The 27836-nt window shown below is 35.3% G+C and overlaps 1 protein-coding gene across 1 annotated transcript in view; it reads right to left on the reverse strand.

Moving 5' to 3' along the window:
• CSTF3 (cleavage stimulation factor subunit 3) overlaps positions 1 to 27836 on the reverse strand; it is a 56901-nt gene that overhangs the window by 25667 nt on the left and 3398 nt on the right. The window contains exons 2-3 of the mRNA XM_026111617.2: positions 21181 to 21282; positions 20956 to 21051 (exon numbers count right to left, since the gene is read on the reverse strand). Coding sequence (XP_025967402.1) covers positions 20956 to 21051; positions 21181 to 21282 — 198 coding nt within the window. The remainder of the gene's footprint in view (positions 1 to 20955; positions 21052 to 21180; positions 21283 to 27836) is intronic.

The raw sequence follows: 27836 nt of genomic DNA on the forward strand, positions 1-27836 counted from the left end.
ATGATTTTTCTAGTTGGAGAATGGTACTGAATTACAATCATTGATTCACTCAATATCTTATTTATCTTTGATGTCACTTATACGTTTCATTTATGCCAGCCTATTCTTCCTTTTCTTTTTGACCTGGATTACAAAAATAAAAAAACAATTTCTCAAGTATATTTACCCTTCCTTCCCATTTATTTAATTCTACTACTACCGCTTTCTGTTTTGCTTATTTTTATGTTTTATGTCCTTTCCAGAACATTTCTCTTTCCTTCTTCCAGAGCTGAACATACTTTAACATAAAAACACTTTAAGAAACAGCCATTTTTGAGCTGGAAAAAGCATGATGGAAAAACCATACTCTACATTATTCTTCAAAAAAAGACGGCTTCAGTTATCCACTATTCCATGGCCTATGGAATTCAAAACTGCAGAGAAGCTGAAGGAGGGTTCCTGCATCTCTAAATTTCTTTTATCTGTTAGTACTGCCTTGACCTACTGAGCCAACCATCTTATTTGCTGTATATGTAAAACTCATATATCCTAATAAAGAAGCACAGCTAGCTTTTTTCCTTATTCTATTTACAAAAAATCATCAATGCAAAATCATGAAGCAGCTTCCTCTACACTAATCATTTTTTTGAGACAGCCTTTAATAAGCATCTTATTATATTTGTAGTCATACCATATCCGGCAGATGGAAACAAGCATTTCCTGATTAGAGAATGACACGACTACATTGCTAGTAGTTACTTAAAGAATTTTTATGCAAGTTTTGATCGATTCCTTCCACCTTGTTTAACCAGTTTTAGTTTATTTCTATATTACCTTTTGCTCATATTTTGCATTTGGTCCCTTCATATGGTCATTCTGAGATACTGTTTCCTTATTCACTGATTTCACTTGACTGAACTGTATCACTCACTTCCCTCTCCATGTTCTAAATTTGCTTGTAAATGTTCCAGTAGCCTACTGACATATGCATTTAACTAAGAGTGCCAAGAACTCCTACCTATATATTTTATACTCTCTTCTCAGCAATAGTCCAAAAAACCAAGAACTTATCTTTGGTGTTTAGGTCTTGCTTGTGTTCCAGCGTATTTTCTTTAACAACATCTAACTTGAGACTTCTGATCAGCAAGTACGAGCAACTTACTCCAAGACTTCTTCCCAATAAAGGGAGAAAACCCAGTGTTCTTTGGATCTTAGGTCTATGTTTTATTGTACAACACATCTTTATATATGGTGATTTCTAACCCATTCCTTAGCATTTTCTCCAAAGCAGTAAAATCACTGATTTTTTTGTTTAGGTGATTTGCCCATTATTAACTATATGGAGCAATTATTTACAAATGCATCCTTCTATTTTCCACCCCTCTTCATAGAGGGATTTAACTTCATGCGTAGATCTCAATTTGTCTGAAAACCTCATTTAAAACTCCATTTTTCAATGTGCCCTGCAGCTGTCATTTCATTTCATACTCATTTTAAGCTACCTCACAATCAGCAGTACAAAATATGACAACACATTCACACTCCTGCAAGCTACCTAACGTCCTTACTGACATATGGATTGTTGTTCTATGTACTATGTAGTTTGCTTCTGCTTCTCATTCATGTTTCTTGATGTCTTTAGTGTACTACAAAAACAGTAGGAAATTTCAAAATTTCTTAGAAAAGTGTTTTCAGATGTCTAATATTAATTAACAGATCTACTACTGATATCCTTTGTGGTTATTAGCCATTTCACAAAGACACAGTGCCTTTCAACCTAGAATGAATTTCATATTGGTTTAACTGTCAGAGAAACAAGTTTATAGAACTCAAAAGTAAATATAGCACCCACAAATTGTAAGATAATCTTTTAACGTGACAAAATGCAGCAAGATGAATTAATGGCTCGCTGCCTTAATGGCTCACTGCCTTATCTTTTGGACGAATCACTGAAGTTAAAAAGTGTAGGCATAAAACCAAGATATAAAGGATCCATTTTATTTGGCCTGTCTCATTGGGCTAGGAGATCCTCAGTTTGTAGGCTCAGCTAAACTACTCCACTCATCTGCCTCAACCATATAAGCAAACAGTCCCATGGCAAAGACAATGGAATTGGACGTATTGGACGCTACTGAGTAGAAATAGAATTAAAAGGCAATTGTTTCATTACACAGCTCACACCTTAATGCTATTATCTCACCCTTAGTTTAAAGTCTTCTAGTTGCTTTTGATTACTACAGGAAATTGGTGCTTATAACAATTATGTACAGCTCATTAAAATATTCACTCTTCCTCTGATTTTTGTATTCTCAAAGTATCTCAGGGATAGTAAGAAGGCAACATTTGTAAAAAAAAGGTGATTAACTTTTATGTGGTTAGTTGATATAAATGACAAAAACAGACACTGTTAGGGGCATTAAGTATGTTACTTATGTTTATAGTTTCATGACCTCTCACTACATCAAACAGTTTTGATATTTTCTTTTCAAATATGTATGCACAAAAGTAAAGCACAGAAAAGAGGAAAGGTTTGACAACTATAGTACAGTGTTTCATACTGTGACTTATGCTCTTTCAGAAACTTAATTTTTAAAGAACGAAGGAATCAAATAATCATAATTTTTGGACTGAAGGTTTTAATAGCCCTCCATCTGTACTAAGATTATAGGATCACAATACACCAGAAAAAATAGTATTTCAGACAGATCTCACATTTTTAGAGACTACTCTGAATATCTACTTAAAAAAAACCCACAAGCAATACATCTAGAAAGTAGTAAAGTTCCTTTAAACTGAGTGGGCTTTCCATCTCCACACTGAGTTAGTAAAAAGGATAATAGTCCAAATCAAAGGTCTTTTAGACTAGGATTTAGAACTAGGCAAAGAACCATTGCCCCCTTAAAAGTGGTCAAATTCATCCAGGCACCGTGTATTAATTCCCCTAATTTTCCAGTGCAGAACTCTCCTAAATAAAGGCTCTCCCAAAAATAAAGACAGCTAAATGAGCTATTTTGAACTAATGAAAATAAACACAAGTCACTGTGATGGTGCTACAAGATGTAATTGCATTGTACAGTATAATCTTATGAACGACAAATGATAATACAAGACCAGCTTTGGCCTGTTAGCAGAGGAGAATTTGTTCTTAACCTGTAGTTTCCTACAGCTTAAATCTAAATTACGGTGATGCAGGAATGACGCATGAGGAGACAGTTGAAATGTAAACAATCGTTTTCCAACAACTTGTTGCAAAAATGGCGGAGAGACAACATTGGTAACTGTTCTTAAAACCATCAGATTGGTCCCAAGTCTCCAAAGCTGTCTAAGAGCTCTAATGTTTAATCATGGAAGACAGCTGTCACATCACAGGAAATTAAAAATCAGAAATCCAAAGGTTAATAGCAGAGAATAATGCTCATGCACTAATAATTTTCTGCAGCTTGTTCACTGCATAACATTCATCTTCTGAATTTCCAGTTGACATGTGCACTGCATTACACCATAGCCTTAAACAAAAAAACAAACCAAGTGCACTTTAGCCGCAATGCTGCAAGAATAATCTTGTAAGGAAAGGATGCGAGTTCAGATCCTGGTTCTGCTAAGGATTTCCTAAGAAATCATGATCGAACATTTATCTTGTCTTCATTTACTGAACTAGGAAAACAATCTACTGCAAACACAAGACTGATCTAATGACTGAGTAATTTTTTGTACAGCAATGAATGAATTTACCAGCGGAAGATCTAATACAGATAGCTGCCCTACACAAAATCCTTCATATGTCTTTTAGAAAACAAGAAGTGTCTCCACTGATTGCTTTCTGAGAATGCATATTAATCAGTTACTAAAAAGCCTCGCCTATGGTGTTAAAAAAGGGAAGGTTGTATTTGAAAAGTCAATAGTTACAGAAGAAGTCCACATTTCTGTCCTTTGGTAATGAAAAGGAGACAAAATTCACTACAGAAGTAGCATTCAGTGGAAAGAATGAATGGTTTAGGGTTACATTTGAGTTTTACTGAAGTGTCTTCTCAATATCTAGCTGCTAAGTTTGGATTCATCATAACCAGCTTAATCCAAAACTCCAAGAACAATGAGTCTTTTTGGTTAAAGACTTGATCCAGCGATATTTAATCAGATAGACTTTCTACAACTCTGTTCTGGGAACTCTGTTTCTAGAACACTTGGATTTGAGTGTAATTACTATTCCAGCTAATAAGACTGCTTAGCACATTAAAAATACATTTCTAGGATATTTAAATCCTGCACTGCTTTCTCCCCTTAAACAAAGTAAGATTACAGTTTAAGAGGCCTCTCTCCTTTTTACACTTCAACTTGATGCCTGCAAAGGTAAAACCCAAGTCTCTGAGGCATTCATCTATGGCAAAGCCACACTATTGATCAAACAGGATAAGGACGAAAATATATGTACAGCTACTTTTAAATCTAGATGATATTAGCGATTAGATAACTAAAGCTATTTTTACGCTTCAATAATTGGCTACTAAGTAGAGATGCATTCAAGTGGGAAAATAAAAAAACAATTACACATTCCCATGCGCTTTAGAAATGAAAGCTATGTGGTGACATTTTTCTGCAAGAGCTTTTTAGTTTTACACTGAAGTCTATAATACTAAAGGTAAATTCAAAATAACTTACACTTTATGTGAGATCTTAGCAAATCACACTTTTTTCTCCTAAAGAATATGCTCAATGTGATTAGGATAGTAGTATTATAGCCCATCTAGATCATCTGCATAACTGTCCTCATGAGTTGCTGCATTATTCCTAACTGAAATTCATCAGTATCAGGCTAGCCGACAGAAGAGCTGCTCTTTGACTTCAGATTTCAATATAATAAAAAAGTCATTTGTTAGATTTCATTTCATATGCACCTAGGTATTTATGACTAGTGCATTTACAGTTTACTTCATGTGTTACAAAAAAGATGAAATGCAAAAGCCTCTTATAAAATCCATTCAAAAAGTCAAGCCCCTGTAGCCTAGCAAGAACAGAGACAGATGGAACACAACTGACATCCCAGTTCCCTCACCTATCAATTTATAGAGAATAAATAACAGACGTTAGGGTCAACTACGTAAGCTAAAAGCTGGTATCTGCAGAAGAATGAACAGACATGAACTGAAAAGTATTTCAGATTTAGACTTGATGACAAGTTAAAATGATGTAATCTGTAGTTTGCCTGTAAACATGTATCATGTATATCTATCTTTACAAACAGGCACAAGTATTTGTGTGTATATGTATGGAGTATACACTTAACACTTGCATAGCAAATTCAGGGCACACATTTTCAACTTAAGATTCTTATTAATAGAAGCTGAAAGAATTATCAGAGCTATATGGAGGCATGTGACAGCAGGCTGACTCTGAAGTGACAGAGATGTTATAAACTATCACCTTTTCAACATAAGGCCACCCATCACCAAAGGCCTTACAAAGAAATTTGCCGTCATTTAAAAACCACTTGTTTCAACTTCCCATTAACCTGCTCTTATTAGACTTCAGGTAAACAAACGTAACACAGCCATCCAGATATCTGTCCAAATCAGCCTAAATTCACATCTTAAAATAAATGTGATAGAACACTTCATTTGAAAAATGACCAGCGTTGAACTTATTTAAAAATACATCTTGATGAACTAGTCATAAAACAGCACAAAACAAGTTAGTGTCATGTGTTGGTGTTCAGAGTAGATTCCTGCCATGTTAGAATACTACAAATGTACGATGAGCACTAAAGACCCGTTTTATTTGAGACATAATTTTATGCCTACAACAGACTGGAGTATGGTATGCTCACTGATACAAGAACATCAAGAACAGATAGGAAAATGCAAAACTGAGAGAAGAGGTCAATTAAATTCTCTATTGTGAGCTCTAACATTTAGCTGGTAGGTTATTTTTCTGAGAGGACTACTAGTAGAAGATTGGAGATTAGACATTCCCCACTCTAGGTATTAACTGGGATACACACCTAAGTAAGAAAACTCAATGTCAAAGCATTTATGACTGATGGGCCAACATTATCTCCCATAAAACTGAGGCTTTAAAACATAGCTCTAAAGCATCTGTTGCCACATCTTAAATGTGGCAAACTTCTCCAGAGCTCCATGCCAATACCCCCCCCACGCCATACACACACACACACTTCTAAAGTTAGAAGTTTAAGGAAGACAAAATGCATCTTAAAGTAATTCTGGAAGAAACTGAAGAAAGTACTAAGCAGCTTAAGATGATGGAGACAGGCCTTATCACATTGAAAGGCTACCATAAGAAGTTTAACTCAATGACCAGCCTCCACATTTCTCCTTTCAGAATGCATGTTCTGGGAGAGTAGGGTTGGGGTTGAACTACAGAGGATATAACTGTATACAGCAAGAAGTAAAAAAGAATCATAATCCTATTGACAAGTAACAACACAAATCTTTCTTTGAGCTTAGGAACAAGATACGTCTCCTTATAAAAAGGATGATCTGAATTGCGTTCATTAGCCTCTGTGGTAAAAATAACTAAAATACTTTTAGAAACTAAAAATAACAGTAGTTATTCAAAGATGTAATCTGTACAAGACTCCTGTCTTGGGAGAGTGAATTTCTAATGTTCTCATTTGTCTCTACAGTTGAAAGTTTATTAAGATGAGCTTGTTTGCGTGCCTTCAGAACTAAGCGCCATTCCCCCCAGTGTTCTTGGTTTCAACCTAAATAGCGTGAAAACAAGAACAGTCGCAGCTTACCAAGAGACAAAATTCAATCTCTCTTCTGACAGTTCAGGGAAGGAGGCCTCGAAATTAGAGAATTCTCATTTTAGTTGAGGAGAATGTTCTTAAAATTAATTCATTTGTACTAGAAGCATTTTCAGATTGGTAGAAGCTGAAGCTTTGTGGATGAAAACAGCAAAGTAAAACATGCTGAAAGCTAAGTTGTAAGAATGAGCCATTTAGTGATTTTCCATGCATTGTAAATAGCTCCATCAAGCAAAGCTTTAACTGAGGTAGCAACTTTCATACATAAACATGCCAACACCACCTGAATTTGGGAGTAATGAAATTACAATGGCACAGGCAAATCCCTAGACTTGACAAAGAAAGGTTAGCCTTGACCCATGAGAAAGAAAGAAAAAAACCAGCATAGTGACCAAAAATGCAAATGCTGCTTTTACATATGCCTGTTCAGAACAGAGAAATGCAGCTGGTCATTCTATCCCCCTTGCCAGGGAACACTGAGCAATTAAAGTGTCCTTTCAGTAAGAACAGTTTGATGATAATCATCTTATTTCTTCTGCTGCTTTCTACAGTGACAAACGAGTTTTCTTCCACACCCCGAGACCCAGAGGTGGTGTCCATGTAGACATGGACGTATTCTAGGAAACTTCTCTTTGAGACAGCAGATATCCTATCAACTTGCTCTTTCTCCCCGAGCCCTCAAATTGAGCATTTTGTGGCTTGTTTCCTATAACTCAGTAAACCAGAGTAAAGAGTTCAAAACCTTCTCATAAAAAAGAGCCTCTTCAGTAGACAGAAGCAGCCTAATCATTTGATCCAGATCTTGAAGACTTTACTTTAACTGCTAAAATAGGTGCATTGGTAGGTAGACAAAGACCGAGTAGAAAAGTACAGAGTACTTTCAGGTTGCATTTGCATTAAAGCATGTTGCAAAACGTCTATTTCAAGCGCTGCATTTAAAAATAGTATCTAGAATCTCATCTGAGTTCCTACATGTCATTTACATAGAAGCGCACAGAGGATCTCACAGATACTATCACTTTATTTAACACTGTGTCAGTTATCTTTTTTTGTTATATTTGGCTGTTTTAGGCTAGGATGTTATGAGTGGTGCTCGGTCTGATATAAATACTCTGAAAGCACAAAAGAACACCAAACCATTATCACTTGTAAAAGGGGCATATAATTAGCACAGTAGCTTAACTGATAATCTGTCACTGGCAGAAAATATTTGGTTAAGTAAAAAACAGAACACTACTACTAAAACATAATGTAAATATTCCCTAAATTGAGAAGACACAGTTCATAGCAAGGCAGACAAGATTTTAAAAAAGGAGGTTAATTTCCCCTCATTCAGACCTTAGCCTACCATTGGAAGAAGATGGTGCCTTGCAGTCACTTTTGGTGTACATCATCATGGTGACACAGCATTCTTTATAAATCCAGCTGGAAGATTTGGCAACTCTGACCATGGTGAAGCATCACTATGAAGCCTCTGTGATTCACTCAAGCAGACAGCACTTGAGCAGAGAACTGACCTCCAATATACATCTTAGCAGAAAACTGCTCACACAGGTGAAAAAAATTCTTAATCTAGACAAATTCTAGCAACTCTGCCAGCCTGGGAGAAAAACAAAACATAGGTCAAAGTACAGAGTTCAAGTAGTTAGTGCATCTTAACATTCAGTCAAGACTTTTACCTGACGGAGGTACAGAAGCACACTCCAAGAGTAACAAGGACATTTGAGTATGATGCTTTTGCAGGAATGACAGACTGCTAAAGTCTTTCGCTCAGGTTTAGGGATGATAATTCATCAGTGCACAGTCTTCAGTTGATTCACAGACCAATGACCAACAAGAATAACCAAACTATATTGATTTAGAGATTTAGAATTTCATTTGTAAATGAAAAAATACCCACACAGATTGACCTTAGACTATCTGCAAATGGGCAAAATCACCAAACTTTTCCAGGGGTAAGACTGAACTTAAGGAACATCAGTAAGATGGCAAACAAACATGCAACTCAGTGCAAACACCTAACTCAGTGCCTTTTTCTTTTTTTTGGGGGGGGGGGGAGGAGGGGGGCTGTAAAAATCTGAGATTTTTATGCAATAGTCACTGTATATTTTTCAAAAGCAAAGAACAATAGCAAGAGCAGTAGAAGTCTTTGGGTATTACAAAAGTAGCAACTTACCTTCATCTGCTCTTATCCATCAAAAATACTTCTGCATTAAGTTCTGTCAACTAATTTTCAAATTCTAAACTACTTCCCCTTTAATACCTACTTTTAAGACAAAAAGTATGTGGGATATCAGTTTTGCATATTAATCTTGATATGAATTTACAGAAAAATTCAAACAGTAACATATTGATACCATTTCCCTAAGCAATGTTAACTAGCGTGCAACAATATGGGCAAGTAACATACAGTTAACAGCAGGGCAGCCACTCCTTTGACACTATTCTGTTTTAAACTTTTTAAACTTGTATCCACAGTATTCTTTCAGATAACTAAGTACCAACAAATCATGGCTTGGGGACCACTAAACTATTTTAAAGAGCATTTAGATGACAAAGATTTAAGTGGCTAGTAGGGCTATCACAGGCACCTACTTTTGAAGATATATCCCAGTCTATTTTAGACCAGTCAACTTGAAACTTTAATTATAAATAAACTTTCGTTTCAGTTACTTAAATAATTATATTCACTATCACCATGCAGTAAGCATTTCTAGCCCTATTTTACAAGTAGGCAGAATGGACAATTCTCAAAGCTATAATGAATCAGTAGTAGAATTATGAAATTCCCCTTGTGAAATTAAATTGTTAAGACTAAGTAACTCAGTGTTAAGTTTGCCATGCTAATTTAATATGAAGGAAACATTTCTTAATATACAAGCTTGTCAACATTATCAGGTTATGCAGGTAGACTGCTCAAAGCATTCTGCCTGCACTAAAACTGAGGCAATTATTAGGGAGAGGAGACAAATGAAGTGACTACGACAAAGAAAGTTGCAGGAACTTCCACCAGCAAGATGCATTAAAAAAGCAATTGTTACTGTAAACTTATTGTTTGACACTCATCTTCAACTTACATTAATTGCAAGTTAATAAAAATGCACAACACCTTTAACTAGGTGAAAACCTAACCAGTGTTGTATTAACCATAATTCTGTTCTTCAGAATAGTAATGTCAGTGAAAGTTTCTTACATCTCAAGCTGCTGCATGGGATATGAAGTAATTATAATTTTATCTTCTACATATCTATGATGCTACTCTTAAAACAGCACAAGAGAGTAAACTATAGATAGTAACTAAATCGATTTTCAGGGAGAATTCTAATCAGACTCAAATTCAAAATGGTTCCTACAACACATTGCATAACATGGGCTGCTAAATGTCTATATATGTTTTATGAGTGCAATATCATTACAATCTCACCAGCAGCCATGCAGTTGCACAAGCGTAATTAAGTGATGTTCACGGCACCAGATTTCTTCACCAATAGTTAGGATGTAAAAAGTTTTGTTGTAGGATTAATTTTGGAATTAAGGGGTTTTAACAGTCAAGAGAATTTACAGAAAGGTGGAAAAAGACTACAAATACTTCTATTTGTAGGTGTTCAAACAACACAATTGGAAGCATTAGAGACACCAGCAAAACCCCCCCACTATTTTACATAAAAATTAAGTGACAGTGTCCTACCTCATTTAACTGTAATAGCTCTATCTATCAAATTAATGAGGAAGAGGTGAACCGTAAGCCTTTAGTTAGGTCAGCTATTCTGCAATTTACTGAAGACACTTCACTGACTTCTCCAATTCCACTCTTTAAAATCCATTGCCATCACAGTTTAATTTGTAGCACTACTCGTAACAGTATTAAATAAGTTGATGTAAAATTATCATGAAGTTTCCCCCTTCCCTCTAGTAAGCATATTTCTGCAGACAGGGGCATACAGCACAGCAAATAGAGAGCTGGGTTCTTGTCTACCAATTTTCAGCTTTAAAATAACTAGACGCTCCCCACTCTAAATTGCTCTTTTGTAGTTATTTAGGGAGTGAAAGATAGCTACAGAGCTATCCAAGGCTGCTCCTTAGGCTCTTCTTAAGCGACTAATTAAAACAATAACCCCCTCTTCTTACTGCAGAAAAGGACTGAAAGTTCTTCTGCTGAAGAATATACATAGCCGTAGGTATTTACAAGACTTTTATGAGAAACAACTGTTGAAGCACAGCATTTCTCACTGGACAAACCAGGCTCATTCTTGTGATGTTTAACTCTCGTACTCTCGACAAGAACTGCCTAACCAGAGAACTTACCCCTTTTTTTCAATACAATATGGAGAGGTTAGGAAACATGACCAAAGCCAAAAGAAAAGTTGCCAGTCAGAGCCAGGTGTTCTTAGTTCTGTGTTTAACTACCTAAACTAGATGCTTGTCTACATCACCCTTTACAGTCAAACAGAAATAACATGCAGGAATTTTAGCTGGAGAGGTAGCCACCATGCCAATTTCCTCCACTTCTGACCTACAATTCATTGATTTATGACTAAAAGAGAGATTAGAGTACCTTTGCACAGCTGAAGGGTTGTATCAAAACTTTCACTGCTAACCGGTTCCGAAAATTTTAATTAAAAGTCACAATTTAATTTCTAGGGACTCCTCCTCCCTTTTGCCACCATCAAAAAAGGTAAGTAAGAGCATGCTTTTTAAATTCAAACAACAGGTCTGAACTCAAACTCCAAAGTCAGCTTCTTGAGAAGGATTAGTTCAAGCAGTTCAACCCATGACTTCAAAAGTATTTTAAAAAATATATTTGATCTTCATTCTCACATAAATGAATACAGAAGTATCAGCCTATTTATAGTATGAATTTGTTCTGCTGTGGGAGCATGTCAATACTTAAGCATCTAAAATTATTTCCTTTCTCCCGCATCAACTGACCCCCTCGTCAGAAGAAGGGTATATTGCAAAACACTGCTCACAGCAATAGCTGATCAAGTCACAATTCTAACAGCAAATGCATTTCCAATTCTGCCCATGAACACATACAAACATGAATTTTTGAGGACGGAGAGGGGGAAAAGGAAATTCAATACTGGGTTGCAGAGTTCAAAATAACTAAGTAAAGCTAGAAACCTAGCTCAGTTTTTCCCCAGTCCTTTATGCACTGCATCAAGTCAGGTTTTTGCATTCATACTATCTAAAGCTGTATAAAATACAAAAAGTTATTTGACAATTATTGTAACTCTAAATATATTCCACTTTAAGATTATACACTAGTTATTTTTGTAAGTTATATGAATAACTATAAACTAAGTAATCTAGAGTACATAATCTATCTGTAGGCAATCTGGACTGATGCAGCAGTAAACTCAGATTTCTATTTTCGTATGATTTTAAAAGATGAATTATGCTGTGTGACCTTATTCCATAAACAAGTTTATAAATATCCATAAACATGAATATACATATATAGTTTGAGAGAGTCCCATGGAATCCATAGGCATGGAACCTGTAACATATTTAAATTTAACCACATGAAAGCTAAAAAGCCCAAAATTTGGAAGGTGAACTTTAAACAGTGGGTTTGATTGTTAATATTTTTTTGCAACTTTGGAAATATAAAGTATGCTATTTTTTCAAGTTCCTTCCAACCCATTGCTTAGTTGATACAAACACATACACACACATATATATATGGAACCAAGCTCTTAATGAAAGGGGTAGAGATGCAGAATTTGAAAGAAACCATCAACAACACTCTTTTCCACTCCTTCATAGCCTGAAAGCCGATTTAAAATAAATGCTATCAGTATTAATAAAGTCAGGACAAGTCACTTCATGGTTCAAATTCCAATTTCAAGTTACTGTGAAAAATAAAAGTCAGACACACCTATTCTTATTTTCTTTTTTGAGGGAACCCCCCCAAAAAAACAGTATACTAGTGTAACTTCTCTTCTATGCTAAAGCCAGCTACTAAATAAAAAGATAACTGAACTGGAAATGGTACCAGCACCCTTACACTCACTATAAAATGCCACCAATTATAACCAGCAGTGCTGCACATTATATTTCCTTCGCACAAGAGAAACAAACAGAAGATATATAAAGGGGAAAAAAGAAAAGACCCTAACAGATTTTATTTCTTTGACAAGGCACAAATAAGAGTATCTTCCTTCTTCCTTCTAACAAAAAGGAAACAAAAACCCAGCTGCATCTGGGTTGTGCTTTTTCCTGTTAGACCACACTACGGATATTTAAACACATTTAGCTTTATGTATAGATGTGGTTCCACTGAGTAAAATGAAGTTAGTTCATATGCTAACTTCAGCACAAGTTATATCTGCAGGCCAGCACGCATGTAACTGAATACCTGCTGTCTCATCTCTATGTACCTAACTCATTCCAATTTCTGAGTCTTTTCTTATCTTTACTTTGCTTAAACAGTAAGAGCAGTGTTTGAAAACGTGTACTTTCGGAAAAGATGACATCTGAAGGAAGCTGAAGGTTTTGCTCCAGTCTGGACAAAGGAAGTACTAAACTATATAACTAGGAATCATTCTGCAAGTTAGCTTTTTAGTCTGAACCCATGACTTCAAAAGTATCTTTAGAAATACATTTGATATTCATTCCTCCATAAATGAATATAAAAGTGTCAGCCTGGTGTTATAGTACAGGTTTGTTCTACTATGGGAATACATTAATACTTCAGTGTCCAAAATTATTTCCTTCTCCCCATCAAATTTTCTTCACAAAGTTTCTAAACCATTGCTTTCAGCTTGTTTCAAACATTGGTATATCTCATTCTCTGTTTCATGGGCTGATGTAAACCACAAGAAACTGAAGAGAGTAAGTTGCCCTGATTGGGAAGTCTTTCCAAATAAATATTTATATAATCATATTATAGGAATCAAATGAGGTAATGTTCAACCCACCACACTACTGAACTTTTCAGATCAGTTGATTCAGAGGAACAGTTTTTAAGTATTCATACTGATAGTTTATGCAGTTTAGATACATGCATGAACCCCATATGTGCTTCACTGAATGAGCATGAAAGTGGGAATAAAATTACCAAGCCTCCTCTGCATATCAACAATTCTAGGCTTCCTCATTTTAGAGGAAGTTATAGATGTTTAAGTTCTGGAAGTCTTTACCAGTCTGTCTATAAGCTCTTCAGTTACAAGATTTAGGAACAATTTCTCATTAATAGATCAATAATGTATGCTCACTGAAACTTGTGAAATGCAAGAATAGTACTTGTCTCTGCCACACTGCTTAGCAGAATCCAACTCTAAGAGAACAGACCTAGAGTCTGATGCAATGCTTATACTTCAAGTTAAAAGTGAGTTGTATTATATATATATATATATACACACACACACATATATATGTATGTCTTATACCAAGCAACGATAGGATTCAGCTCTATAGACATATGACAAAACTGTCCACAAAATTTGAGCAGAGCATCTTTTTACTTAAAATACCTGTTCTTAAACTGGAACATTTCTGATGCCATAGTTCCGATGAACTCGAGAAATGTTCCCATCTTTCTGTGCTAGGAACATTTGTCACTACCATACTACAATTTAACACCAAGAGGGACCAGGTTCCAATCACAGTAAGACCTTTTAATGTATAAATAACTACAGGTATATAATATGCCACAAAAATTAATATTGGAATGCCTTCTGTGCAATATTACCCAGTTATGTACCAATGCACACTATGCACATTGTTTTTTCTCACTTTGGAATTGTTTCATATGAGGAAAAGAAAAATCTCAAAGTTGACAGCATTAGCTACATAACATTTCATTGCAGAAGCCCAAAATTGTCACTGGAAATGGAACACCTGTCATGTTCAAAATATCCATGAGAAAATGCATACCCTAACGAGGGGTAAAAACTGATTAACGCTTCTGTATGAAGAACATTTATATGCTCTTATAGCACACAGCAGTGCCAGAACAGATGTCACGGCTTCACCGGTTTCAAGCTAAGAGAAGCCACTGCGTTTCATCGCAGCAGCAATTCTAAAAAGAGATTCTGCAGCCAATACAGTGAAGCAGTATTTTATAACAGTAGCACTAAAAGTTTAGCAGAACAGCGTTCTCACCACCATTAGGCTTCTCAGTCTGAAGAAAGGGTAACAGCTAACTCAACCAGCTGACAACTAGAAGCTGGAAGAGACGTAAAAAGGAAAGAGAAATCATGATACTCTACTTCACAAATAATCATTCCCTCATCAATCCAGATGAAGATTACCAACCCACAGCTAATACCGGGCAGACAGGAAAGCTTTGTGTTTACTAGAGGGTCTTTCAGGTTCAGACAAGAGGAAGAGGCTCAAAGTTGATGCTTGACCCAACACATGCATACTCCCCACTCTCAGAACTTCAGCAGAAGGATAAATATATTAATTCAACCAAAAAAAAAAAAAAACCCCAAAAACCCCACACAATGAGAAGTTTTCACTATCTTCATTATATTTGAAAACGAGACTTCGAAGATGTTGTGAACAAGTGTTTTGAATAACTAACATTCATAATAGGAATGTTTCTGTCATCCCACATGGAAAGAATAAGACAGAACAGAAAATAGTCCATGTTTATTCACGTGAAAACAACATCACACTATAGAAGAGGGTTCATAGTAATCTCTTCATTAGGCATCACTTCCACCTCAAAAATAAAATTTCCTAACACTTTCCCAAGATCCATTAGTTTTTATGAACAAATACAGAAATTAGGATTCTAGAAAAATCCATTAGTATTGGGTATTGCACATCATCTGAAACTACAAAGCAAATGTCAATTGTGTGGATAACTATTTCTGATATTACACAGCATGTAGGACCGTGGCAACTACACAAGATGTACATGCCTGTATTTACATATTGAGTAGAAAAGACAAGAAAGAATTTCCATTTAATTTCTAGTGCAAGTCTATAATAATCACACAGACAGAACAACATTTATTGACAGGAATGGAACAAGTCCACACATGGATAAGAAAAGATCATAAATAGTACAGTTGCAAAAAGATTTAAGGTCTCAGATTGAGGTTGTCAAGGGTGTGCAATATGGAAATTTGTACAGAGCACCTGTACAACAGTTTCTCAAAGGTATAAGTTTACTATGAGTAAAGTGGCAGAACAGCAGGGATTTTTAAAATAAGTACCTCTTCCATTAAAAAGTGCACAAGGATTGGCTAGTGATATGAACAGTTATTTTTAATTGAGAAGATATACTACTAAACAGAATCTCAGCCAGGAAGTCTATTTTACTTTGAATTCTGATCACTCCAACTTCATCCTGACAGAAGTCAGTTCCCATTTTTCCCCAAGCAGAAGAATTTTGTAGGTATGTATAAGTAATCATAATTTTCTTCCAAACTCAGAACCAGATCAAAGTAAAACGGGGAAAGAAAATGCTCTGAAGAAACACAAACATTTTAAACAAAAACAATCATTTTTCTAAATGGTTTTATTTACAGTTTTCATATACAAGTATGTTGAATGATACATTCTGACTAGTATCCACACCAGTGTGAATTACACGAAATTAAATATACTGATGTATTGCATATGATGAAATGCAAAACATTCAACCCTAAGCTTCAGTGATATAAAGCCTTCCCACCCTCTGAATCCTCATACAGCATCTGTTTTGTTATTAAGACATCTAAAATTCAAAATGTTCATATTAAATAGAAATTATCTAAACAATTATATCTAGTTTCATTTCTTTAGAACACGCAATTACATAAGAGTCTTACTTAAAAAAATCCGCAAAATGAAAAGTACATATGAACAGCCAAACACTTTGCATGCATATTACTAATTTTACGTTTATTGTTTCTGGATTCGGGGTATTTATCACAACTGTCTTGTGCTCATTAAACACCTTGAATTATGGCAACTTCTCAAACCCTACCAGCAACAACAGTTCAAAGTGACAAGGAGATATTGAAATAAGCCCAGCAATGAAAGAGGTGTGATGTGAACTGGCCTGACACATTTGGGACAACTACAGACTAGTATTTCCCTTTAAAGTGACAGGAACTAAAAATTCTAAGGAACAGCAATAACCTTGATAAAAATCCTACAAATATATGGATATAGTTAATAAATATGCTTACAAGGATTTTCAACTGGGTGATTTCTCAAGGAAAACTAAAGGAAAAAAGATGACAACTTCAAATGCTTGTTGCAGAACTACTGAAATATTTACGAAATTGGTAAAGTGAAAGTTCAAGTGTATCAAAAGCATTATCAACTAATTCTGCATCTAAAAGATGAGTCAGTCAAAAAGATGGAGAAAATGGTAATAGCTGGGCCTATGGGATCATAGGGTGCATTACATCAGAATTTATTTTTACATTTCTGCAGCACCTTTTAGCCAGATGCCAAAAGCACTGTAAGCACTAAAGTAAGCCTCACAACAACCCTGTGAGGTAGGTAGGTATCTATTTTAATAATGGGAAAACAGGTTAAATAACTTACCCAAGAAGGCACAGCAAATCAGCAGAGCAGACTAGAATCCAGATCATGTGATCTATGAATTTTACATTATGGCACATGTGGAACCATGAGACTTACATGCTGCTTTGTAAAACTGTTAAAGAGGCACTGATAGTGGACCGATTCAAGTTTGCTGGAAGTAGATTTTTATGAAAAAGGTATCAAGAGAAAAGCGTGCTTTAAGCAACTGGAGAAAAAGTCCAAGCAACAAGAGTGACATCACTGCACCGGGTCTTAAATTTTAGTAGATGCAGAATGGACTAGCAAGTTAACTATTTTTACTTTCTAAAATATGTATCAAAAATAGACTACATAGTCTGTCAAATTCACATTCTCACAAGCCTTAGGCATTCAAATGTCATGACCAAAAAACATTGTGAGCCAGGGGCCATTTCATCCACTTCTATTATTCCCATGTCTTGCAACTGCTTCCTTTGAATGTCAATAGAAATAAGAACCAGAGCGAGAATCAAAATTTTTTTGATAAGTTCAAATTTATAGTAGAGTTGCCATTAGCAAACTGTCAAAGCCTGCTTTGCCCAGTTAACCTCCATGTTCTACTGACTGGCAAACCAGTTTAATAAAGAGACCAGAACATATAAATTGGTGGTTGGCATACAAAATGGAAACACAAAGTATTCTGTTACTTCAGTAGTCGGTGTATCAACAGCAACAAGTGAGATGATAAACTAAGTGCTGAGCACTGTTTTAAACTATATTCCACTAGGGAACAAAGTCATACAAGAAAAGGAAAACAGACAGTGAGCTGAAGAAACACTGTCATTCTAAAACAAGAGGTAGTCACAGGAGTAAGATCTGCACTTAAAGTTTTATATCACAAAATGAAGGAGCATATGCAGGGAAAAAGTTTTGTCTATGTAGATTATAAAAAATTATTTCTTCCTGAAGATTGAAAATGACTATAAAGAATACACTCCTAAAGTTAAGCAAAGAGAAATTTAAAGGTTTCTAATAATTTTATAAAGGACAGTTGTTACAGGGTTAATTTACATGTTTTTAAGGTTACAATCATAATTTTCACCCTAGCTCCTCTTCCAACAGCAGAACACCACTGTGTAATGACATTCATCTCAGATATATGTAGTTCAGGGGACAAAATTCTCTAGTGAAAGAATCTGCCAGAAAGCATCCTTCACTTTCCTCTGCCTTTTTGTCTTTGTGATGCAAAGAGGAAACAAGTATCATGTTAAAGAGGAAAGTGTTTGGCTTTTTTTGACTTCAGAAAAAAATGTACCTTAAGGATGACTGAAGATTTTACAATTTAAACATTTAAAATACCAAAGCAATGAAAGTGAATCAAAAGCAATGCTAAATACAGATTTACAACAGGTTTACTTTCCCAACTCAAAGCTGAAAAAAGCTATACTTCTGAACTATCCAAGAGAAACTTCCTAGCAGGAGGAGAATGTTAAAATTTCCAAGGAAAAAAGGTTCTGGAAAATATCTTCTATATTTTCCTTGGATATCTTAGAGCTGTAATAAGAGAGGCCTCAAGACAATTCCTCTAGCAGATATCTAAGGTAGCCTTTAAAAACTAAATCTTAATTTGTAGTCAACCACTGTTAAAAGAGTATTTGAGAAAGCATTTCATTCTGAATTTACTCTCAGGCATGTCTGCACACAATATGCAATTTAAAACAACACTGGCAACAGTGTCCAATTATGTGAATATATTTTTTCAGCGAAGAATTTGGGAAATAGAGTTATTTCAGCTTACATAGACAAATAGTTATGTACACTGAAAAAGGCAAAGATAAGTATGTTGCTTTTTAGTTATAACAGTAACTATGTGAGTCTAGAGAAGTTACTGGGACCAGGAAAGAAAAGCTGAAAAACAAAATTAAGTCATAACTGTGGTTTTAAAAATTTGCCTGCTAAGATAAGAGATGTTAAGTTTTTCAAAAATAACCTTTCATTTCTTTCAAACGTAACTTTTCAAGTGTAACCTCTGCCAGAACTCTACAGTTCATCTTTTCCCCATTTTGAATAAAAGAATTGTATAGTCCATTTATATTCCAAGTGTAATTACAGATATATACACACACAGAGCTAGTGACCTCAAGGCTGATTCACTCCTTCCCAAGTTTACCTTGTGTTATTGGGTTACCATACCTGCTGGATAAAGCTGATGTTCCTTCCTTGAAGTAGTACATAATTATTATATCCTAGAGACTGTTTTAAGCTTTGCCCTTGTTTGTGTTTGTAAATACTATTAGGTAAGTTCGATAAAAGGCACTGGTTAAAAGAGGTAATGTCTGTCAAGTCATCTCTGAACAGGGTTCAAGACAAGTAACCTGAGGTTTCTTACACTGATAAGAGTAACTCCTGCTGAAAGATCTATAATGCAGTAGAGGCTTTCTGAGGTGATCTTATTCACCTCAGAGATTTGAAGCATGTTTAGGGAAAGATAAAAGTTCTAAATAAGCACCAAATCCCACAGAAATCGGATAACTGTGATGTAACCGTCAAATTAAAGACAAGACTCTACAGAAAACTTTGCAGGAATACAAAAGATTGAGGGATTTGGCTGCAGGATCCCAGAAGGTAAAATTCACAGCTGGATGTGTTAGTCCATTCACAATCTCCCAGATATGTTCCATCACTGACAATCCACTAACCACTCACTACAAACTACTGGAAACAAAACAGTGAAAATTCTAGGATATTACTTAATATTTCAGTTGCACTATTATACCTTACTATAAACTGCAATACACGTCTGTTAAACAGATTCCCATGATTGCAATTTTATTTCATAACCTTTAAAAATTTACTGCCAGAAAGTATTTGAGTAAATAATTTTATATACAGAATATGATAATTATACAATGTAGTTTTGCCACTGAGATTGCTGCTAAGCAATTTTCACATAAAATGGAAGAGAAATTTAGCCAGCTCATTTGTCATCTCAGGAACAAAGGTCTCCACCATTGTAGTTTAGCATGCAAAAGATTTCTCTTAAGAAAAGTGTGCGCCTAAAAAGATGCCCATAAAGCATGTGTATTGGTATACGATATCAGTTACAGAAAACTAAGGGAATACTCAGCTTATACAGTGCATTTCATGGCATGTCATTAAAGACTGTTCAAATGGGTCAATGCACTTAAACGGAACAAAAATTGCTGTAGTTTTATATAGTTATGTAAATCATCACAATTTTGGAGGGATTTTTAAAAGTTAATGAGTTGTGCTAAAGCCATGCATTTTCCCAGCATTTTAATTTCAGAAATCAGCTTCCACCCCACACCCTCCCTGAAAACACTATTCAGAAACACTCAAATCCCTGAGAAAGCAAAAATATTAAAAGATCCAAACATTCATAGAAAGTCATTCAAGTAAGTTTGTACGTATGAATAAAAAATGAGCTCTAAATAAATGACACAGGAGGCAATAAATTGACACGACAAGTAAATAAAAGGCTAAAGCACTCCAATACCATTGAAACTGTTTTAATGTTGTTGCAATTCCATAATGCAACAATCATCAACTCATAAAAGACCCAATACTTTAGAATTCATTTTAATTATTCCTTTGTACCTATTTTACAAAATAAAGGCAAGGTATATTTAAAATCCTGCTTTCCCTAAGTTTTATGTACCTATCTTATTTATGTTTATGAAAGCGTAAACTTAAATTCCTATTAAATGTTATATAAGAAAAAATGTTAAAATATTAACCTCTGCTTCAATGTACAGTTTCCAGAATCTGCCAGAACTGGGGAACTGGGCAACAAGGCGTTCATAGGTCTTCCGGGCTTTGTCTATAGGTTGATTCTAAAAATTGAAAATCAAAACAGCATTTACAATATTATGATTTATGTAAATGAATATGCTGATTTTACTCCAGAACCAAATAGTGTGAGTGGACCATAGATAAGGAAATGTAATCCTATGTCACTAAACCTGTGCCTCTCGAATGAGAATGCTCCAAGCGTCAAGGTCATATGGATTCTCTTCTAGTTTCTTTTCAGCTTTCTTCACTTTTTCTGGGACATATTCGGCAGCCTAGAAAAATCAAAGAGAAGACATAAGAGATCGCAAGTAGAATTTGAGAAGTTCAGTTCCAGCTATACAGCCAAGCTAAGTACAACGTTCTGACAGTGTAACATTTCAGATCTCAGTTTTTACAGTGGAGCTATTAAACTGTAATTTTATCTGTAAATCAAGTTCTCCTAGTAACATAACGCACCCCAACACAACAAGCTTGACATATTAGGTGACCCAGTGAAAAGCCAGACTAAACTGAGCAAGCGTTTTTAAAACACTCTAGAGCAAATCTGAGTTTGCCACATTTATTGCACTACAAATTTTAAACAGTTTTACTGACCTGAAACTTTTAATAAGGAAAAAAGTAAATTCAAACTCATTTTAATTATAGATTTCAAACACATCTAATTTTCTATATGAGTTATCCTGCATAAAGTAAATATTTCATGTCACTAGTTATAGATTTAACAAGAAAATTAGGAAATGACAATTCTAGCAGCAACACAGACACGTTATCCAAGCACAATTTCTTTTTTGTTAAAGTGCCGATTTGTCACTCAGCATAGCCTTACACTTGCTTTCACACAACTTTGGCACTAAATATCTTAAAATGTTTTCCTCACACACAGACATTCAGATTGGAGGTTGCAAGCTACTTTTGATACTAAAAAGCTTTGCCAAATTGAAAATTAAATTGTTAAAATAGCTACTAATACAGTATGTCTTTTAAGTGTACTTTTAAAGACATAAGTAGAAATATCTCACTTTATAATCTCCAGAAAAAGTTTTCTAGGGTTAACACTGCATTAGCTCAAGTAACTAAAAAAAAAAAATTAGGATCTATGATGATCACATTTACACAAGCCTTAAAACACATGCTTGTTACAACCCTAAGTGATATGACAGGATTTTTTTAAACATGAAAGACTGTTCTGACCTTTACTCCAAACAGGTTATTTACCAGCTTTCTGAACTTTACTCATTTTCAGGCAGATGTTAGCAATCCTGAATTGCATGATCAAGTAAATTGCTGCCCTCACAAGATATAACAGTAATAAGCTGTTAATATTAAATTATTACTACTAGATGTTTCTTGTAAAATTTTACATTAGCTACATATTTACTGTTACAATACACTGTTCTCTATTACCCCTTTAACAGCAATTATTGTACAGAGAAATCTAGAGAAAAGGTCAATTGCTAAAAGATTTCAAGCAACTACTTAAATTCTTAGCATTGAATCTAGATACATACTTAAATAGCTCTGAAGATTAAATAGGCAACGAATGGGACAGAAAAACCATACTACCTATCACAGGCTCCATCATACACTTATAAAGAGAAAGAGGAGGCAACTTGACATGTATAACACCACAGAGATATGAGGCTGAGTTACTTAGGAACATCAACTTTTTATTTTCAGGAGTGGGGAATTCCCCTCCCCTTTTTCATTCATATTAAGCTTTACAGATGTAAAACAGTCGCTTACATTATACATTATGATTCAACTTGACCATTTCAAAAAGCTACAGTATTTCTGAATATCCTTTAAACACTACCAATTTTTGTGTCAGTCCTACTAACAGGGTATAATTTCAGGCCATTTCTCTCAAAACATTATTTTAAATTAGTAATTTTACATATAAAATGGAGAAACATACAAAAACATTGCAGAGATGTTATGCTGATATCTAACAGTAGGCATACATGAAAGCAAAAAGGAAAAAAGATCACTAAAAGGTACTTTATAGGAGTGGGTTTATATAGAGCTTGCTTTTTTTTTTTTCCTCCATTCAATTTTTAGTGAGTCATTCTTAGCATTAATTGCTCAGGGCAAAGCAGTACAATTGGGAAGAGAAGTATCAAAAAAGCCCCATAGCAAATTAAAAATTTGATAAATCAAATTAAAAATTATTAGCTCAGCACTGTCAGTTCAAAAGCAGTAAATTTATAAGTTTCTGTATGAACACTGTTGCATCCCTAGTCCAAACAAATTCTGATTTCATAATACTGCATACAGTAGTTCAAGTGATATACCCGTAAGATGCAAAACAGTATGAAGGGACCCAGTGGCATTATTTCTTCCAAAATTACATGCATAGACATATTTCAGCTTACAGAAGACAGCACTGAAGCTGAAATTTCCCAAGTTTAAAAACAATTTAAGTTATCTTTAGAGGTGGCCCAAAGCTGAAATGCTGTTCATTCAGTAAAACAAAGTTAGATTTGCCCACATTAGTGGTAAGCTTTGTTTCTTGTTACAGTCTATTTTAGTGAAATCTACTTGTCTCAAATCTTCAAGCATGCATCATTCTGCATTCAATTAAACAGAAACGCTTACTTCAGGAGTTCTGTTAATGCTGGCCACAATTAAAAACATCCGCCCTATAGGAACAACTGAAGCATTTATAGGTATTAGGGTCCTGCACTGTAAGTAGTCACCTTCACATAGGAAAAAGTAGAACAAATCGTTCAAGTGCCCCTCAACTATTTCAGTAATAATGCAGTTGTATTGTCTCAAACCCTTCCACATGGCACACAAAATAACTCTGCTGACATTGCAATAGTAGTTAAGCAGCTTTCAGGAAGCCCATTTCACCTATTCAAATAGAGGACAGTAACCTCAGAAAGGATGAAATAAATCAAGTCAGTGAAAAAATACTTGCTGACAAGATACATAATCCCAACAATTCTACATTAACTTTGTATGCTTGATACAGGACTCCTAATTTGTGTAAGAAGCATAAGAAAACCTCCATTCTTGTATTTGAAAGAAATAAAAAGAAATATGATTTCCTATAATAGCAAATAAAGATCTCCGGGCAGTTATATAAGACAAAAAAAATTAGAGGAGCTCTACAGAACTGAAAATCATGGTATGGTTAGGGTTAAGTTTAAGCTGGTCTGTTCGGGATTGCTTGCACCAAATGTCACATGCAGGAAAACACCCAACTTCTTAGTACCAGTGAGCACTTCCCCTCTTCTCCCCCGCCGGCAGGGGAAAGGAATCATAAAAGCCATTCATTTCAGTATGGAGGCAAATTGCACTCCAGGCAAACTGCTGTTCTGGCCACATATGCGCGGAAACAAGGTCTCATTACCTTGCATCTTTGTCAATAAGCACTCCTAACACACTGGAGAAAACACATATGCTTTCCTGTCTGGACCATTTTGTCAGAACCGAGTCTGTGAGTAAACATGCATTCAGTTACATGTTCAAATGTGTGAGGACCAACATCTACTGTAACAACACAGTGAAAAGGAGCAGGAAGTTCTGACTTTTAACCTAGCTCAACTACAGCAAGACATCTGATCAGTTCTGAAAGCTCGCATTAACTGAACTCTGTTTAGATTTGCTGTTATCGGGTTGGGGGTATGTGGCTCCTGATTATGTATTTTTAATTATTCTGCTCACTCAACAGCCAATATCCAACAGGATGAAGATACTTAATTCTTAAGATGCTACTCTACAACAGTCTTAAGTCACTCCCATCATCCTGCCCCTAGACAAACATTTTCAGGCCCTCCCTTTCGTAGAAGGGACTTATGCTTGAGTTGATCTCATTCTGTAACATGGCAGTTCAAGAGACTTAAACCAGCAGAAAAACAAAATTACTGAAGTGATTAACTTTCTAACAGTTTAGCTCCTGATCTCAGGATCAGATCTGATGAAAAGAGAGGGAAAGACACACAGGACTGCATCAGTCCCAATTTAGTCCAGCTTAAACTACCATAAAACTGCACCAAATTACACAAAAAGTGATTACTGGACTTTCCTCTTTAATGTCTGAAAAAATGTTGCAAAGAATTGTTGCATACAAACTGGAAAAGTAGTTTTTTCCTCTGCTTTTGTCAGTTCTGTGTGCAGTATCTCCCCCATGTAATCAGGCTCCCATTCTGCAAACAAATCCCTCTGAAGGTCACAGAATTGTTTAAGTACTTCAAGTTCATACACATAAGTATCTGTATGATTAATATCTAGCCAGATCCACAGCTTCCCTTTTATTATTTACAGAAAAATAAAAGGCAATAGATTTTTAGTTCCACAAATACTAAAAGTGCTAAGTGATCTCTATGACCATGGTTTTCAAAATCTGAAAAAAATAAATCAAAAAGAAATTATCCGATTAGAAGTCTAGAAGATCCTTTCTGAAAAGTACATTAGCCATACAAAATCCAAATCTGAATTCATAAAAGATGCCAAAGGGAAGAACATAAGAAACAGAAAGGGAGTTTTAGTTCAAAGCTCATCTGTAGTACAAGTTCTTCTATAAATCACCTTCAAGGAAGAAAAACTATTTCATACTGTACAACTAAGAGAAGCAGTTAACAGGCAGAGTTCCCCAGGCCTCTGAGAATAAACCCTAAAGTTTCCAAAGGTTGTTAAAAATCAGCTAGCCTAACACCCCTCTCAACTACTCACGCCACTTGGTATATGCTTACAGCATCCTCTTGTTTCCATGGAAGGATCTGCTACAGCGGAAAGGAAATTTATTTAAACAGCTATTCTACCTGTGAAGAGGCCAGTTTAAGATTCCTTAAAAACTACCACTAATTATGAAATGAGAATTTCTATAAACAAGACATACAGGCTGTAGTACACAAAAAGAGTCAGGAATTTTAATGTCTAGTTCTGTCATATTGGTTTAATGTCTAACAGGAATTTCATGTCCATTAAGACGGAAACTATTACTTGCAGGTTCAGCCAGCTATAGCACAGTTTAGGATAGCCTGGGCTACAACACAGCCAGTGAAAATAACTACAATATACTAACATGTATCTTAACAAGTATTTAGTTATTCAGTTATGTTAGTTTTGCTTAATCGAAGGGGTTTTTTGCAAGTTTAATTATGGCTTTATGTACACAGAACAGGTTTTTAATTCCTATCTTCGGTTACACATTCCTTACTTCAGCACACTGTAGTTATACTGTATCAACCCTTGCACTTTCTTTTTCCTGTATGAATGACTGTTTCTGTGGGGAAACAAAGCAAGATACTTATTGTCTAATAAACATACTTTCCTCACTTTAATCCATCTTTAACAGGAAAAGCCACTCAATCCAGAATAAATATCCAGATGGAGAGTTATTCTAGAACCATACTATATTCCAGATTGCCTTGCTTATCCAGGCAAATTAAAGAGTGTATTATCTTAATTCAACAAACATCACTGAAAACTAAACGGAAATGTGTTCACGTAGTCTTAGATCTGTTTTTAATGCCTTGCCTTCTGTTTTACCACGAAGTAAATTCAGCTGTGCACACAATCTTGAAAGTATCTTTGTCCTTTAAGGCTGGGTGACAATTAAGAAATATAACCCAGCACAACAATCAAATAAGAAAAGCGTGTTTTTACAGGTCACTCCCCCTCCCCATCAATGTTATTTGGGCTGCTTTACATCTCTGAACAAATCAGTTTTAGATTAATAGCGATTACTATTCATTCCTCATGAGACTATTTCCCAAACATCTGCATTTAGATGCACGCGTTTTCCACTAATTTCTTCTCAATGTATTCTGAGATTATTGACCCTGTAGATGTGACTAAAACACACCGTTCGGTTACAACTGTGTAAAAACTGGAAAACACATCTGCATTATCAAGTAAAACAGGCTTCATTTGCCAATCTTTGTTTTCATTCTGTTTACAACCAGTTCCTACAGTAAATGTAAACAGTGTCAATAAACCCAGTTATACTCTATTTATACTCTATATACCATCTAAAATAATACGCTCTTCAGTTTCTTTCAAATGACTCTTCCTGAGATGTTTAATCCACATGATACTGCAAAAATAAAGTTTTGCTTTCAGCATTGCACTCACCAACAACTACACCTACTTTTAAAACATTAAGCTTTAGATAACTGCATTTGTATTTACCACTGCACTTAGAATGCAGAAACTTGTAGGATGTATTGTATCAAACAGACCAAAGGTATGACTGAGAGGCACACAGGGACAGAAAATGCCACCAGAAGACAGAATAGATTGCTTTAAAGGTCTCTTCTCTATCTAGTCAAGGTATAATAGTATGGACATCTCTTTTCACATCCCAGTCTTGGAGGAGATTTATGCATGTAAAGTAATTTGTGCCACAGACAGAGTATATCTTAGAAATGGTTACAGGAAGCTTGAAATACATGTTCTAGCCACCTTAAAAGATTAGAAGTAACCTAGTGTGGGGTAAGCAAATGTATGATCAGGTCTTCAGATAAAACTGATGTCAGGCAACCATTTATTAAATGGATAAGAACAGTGGTTCTGCCAGGATAGGAAGAAGATGTTGAATTTAGTTCTTGTTAAAGGATACGAAGCAACCATCACAGATCTAAATAACCTAGGTGTGTACAGTCATGGCTAGAAAAAAAGTAAAGAAATATGCAGGTGCAAGTACCTACTCTTTTTAACCCTGACATGTGATGAAAATAGGATTTTCTTCATGGAAAAGCAGGTAATTTTCTAGCTAGCAGTGGCAAATGCAGTCTTTCAATCTACAAATGTGGATTTCCATGATATAGACAATGATAAGCGTCTGGTATTCTAAAAACCTACCTTGGAAAATCTGGTT

This window comes from Dromaius novaehollandiae, chromosome 5, assembly GCF_036370855.1.
Source record: "Dromaius novaehollandiae isolate bDroNov1 chromosome 5, bDroNov1.hap1, whole genome shotgun sequence".
NCBI lineage: Eukaryota > Metazoa > Chordata > Aves > Casuariiformes > Dromaiidae > Dromaius > Dromaius novaehollandiae.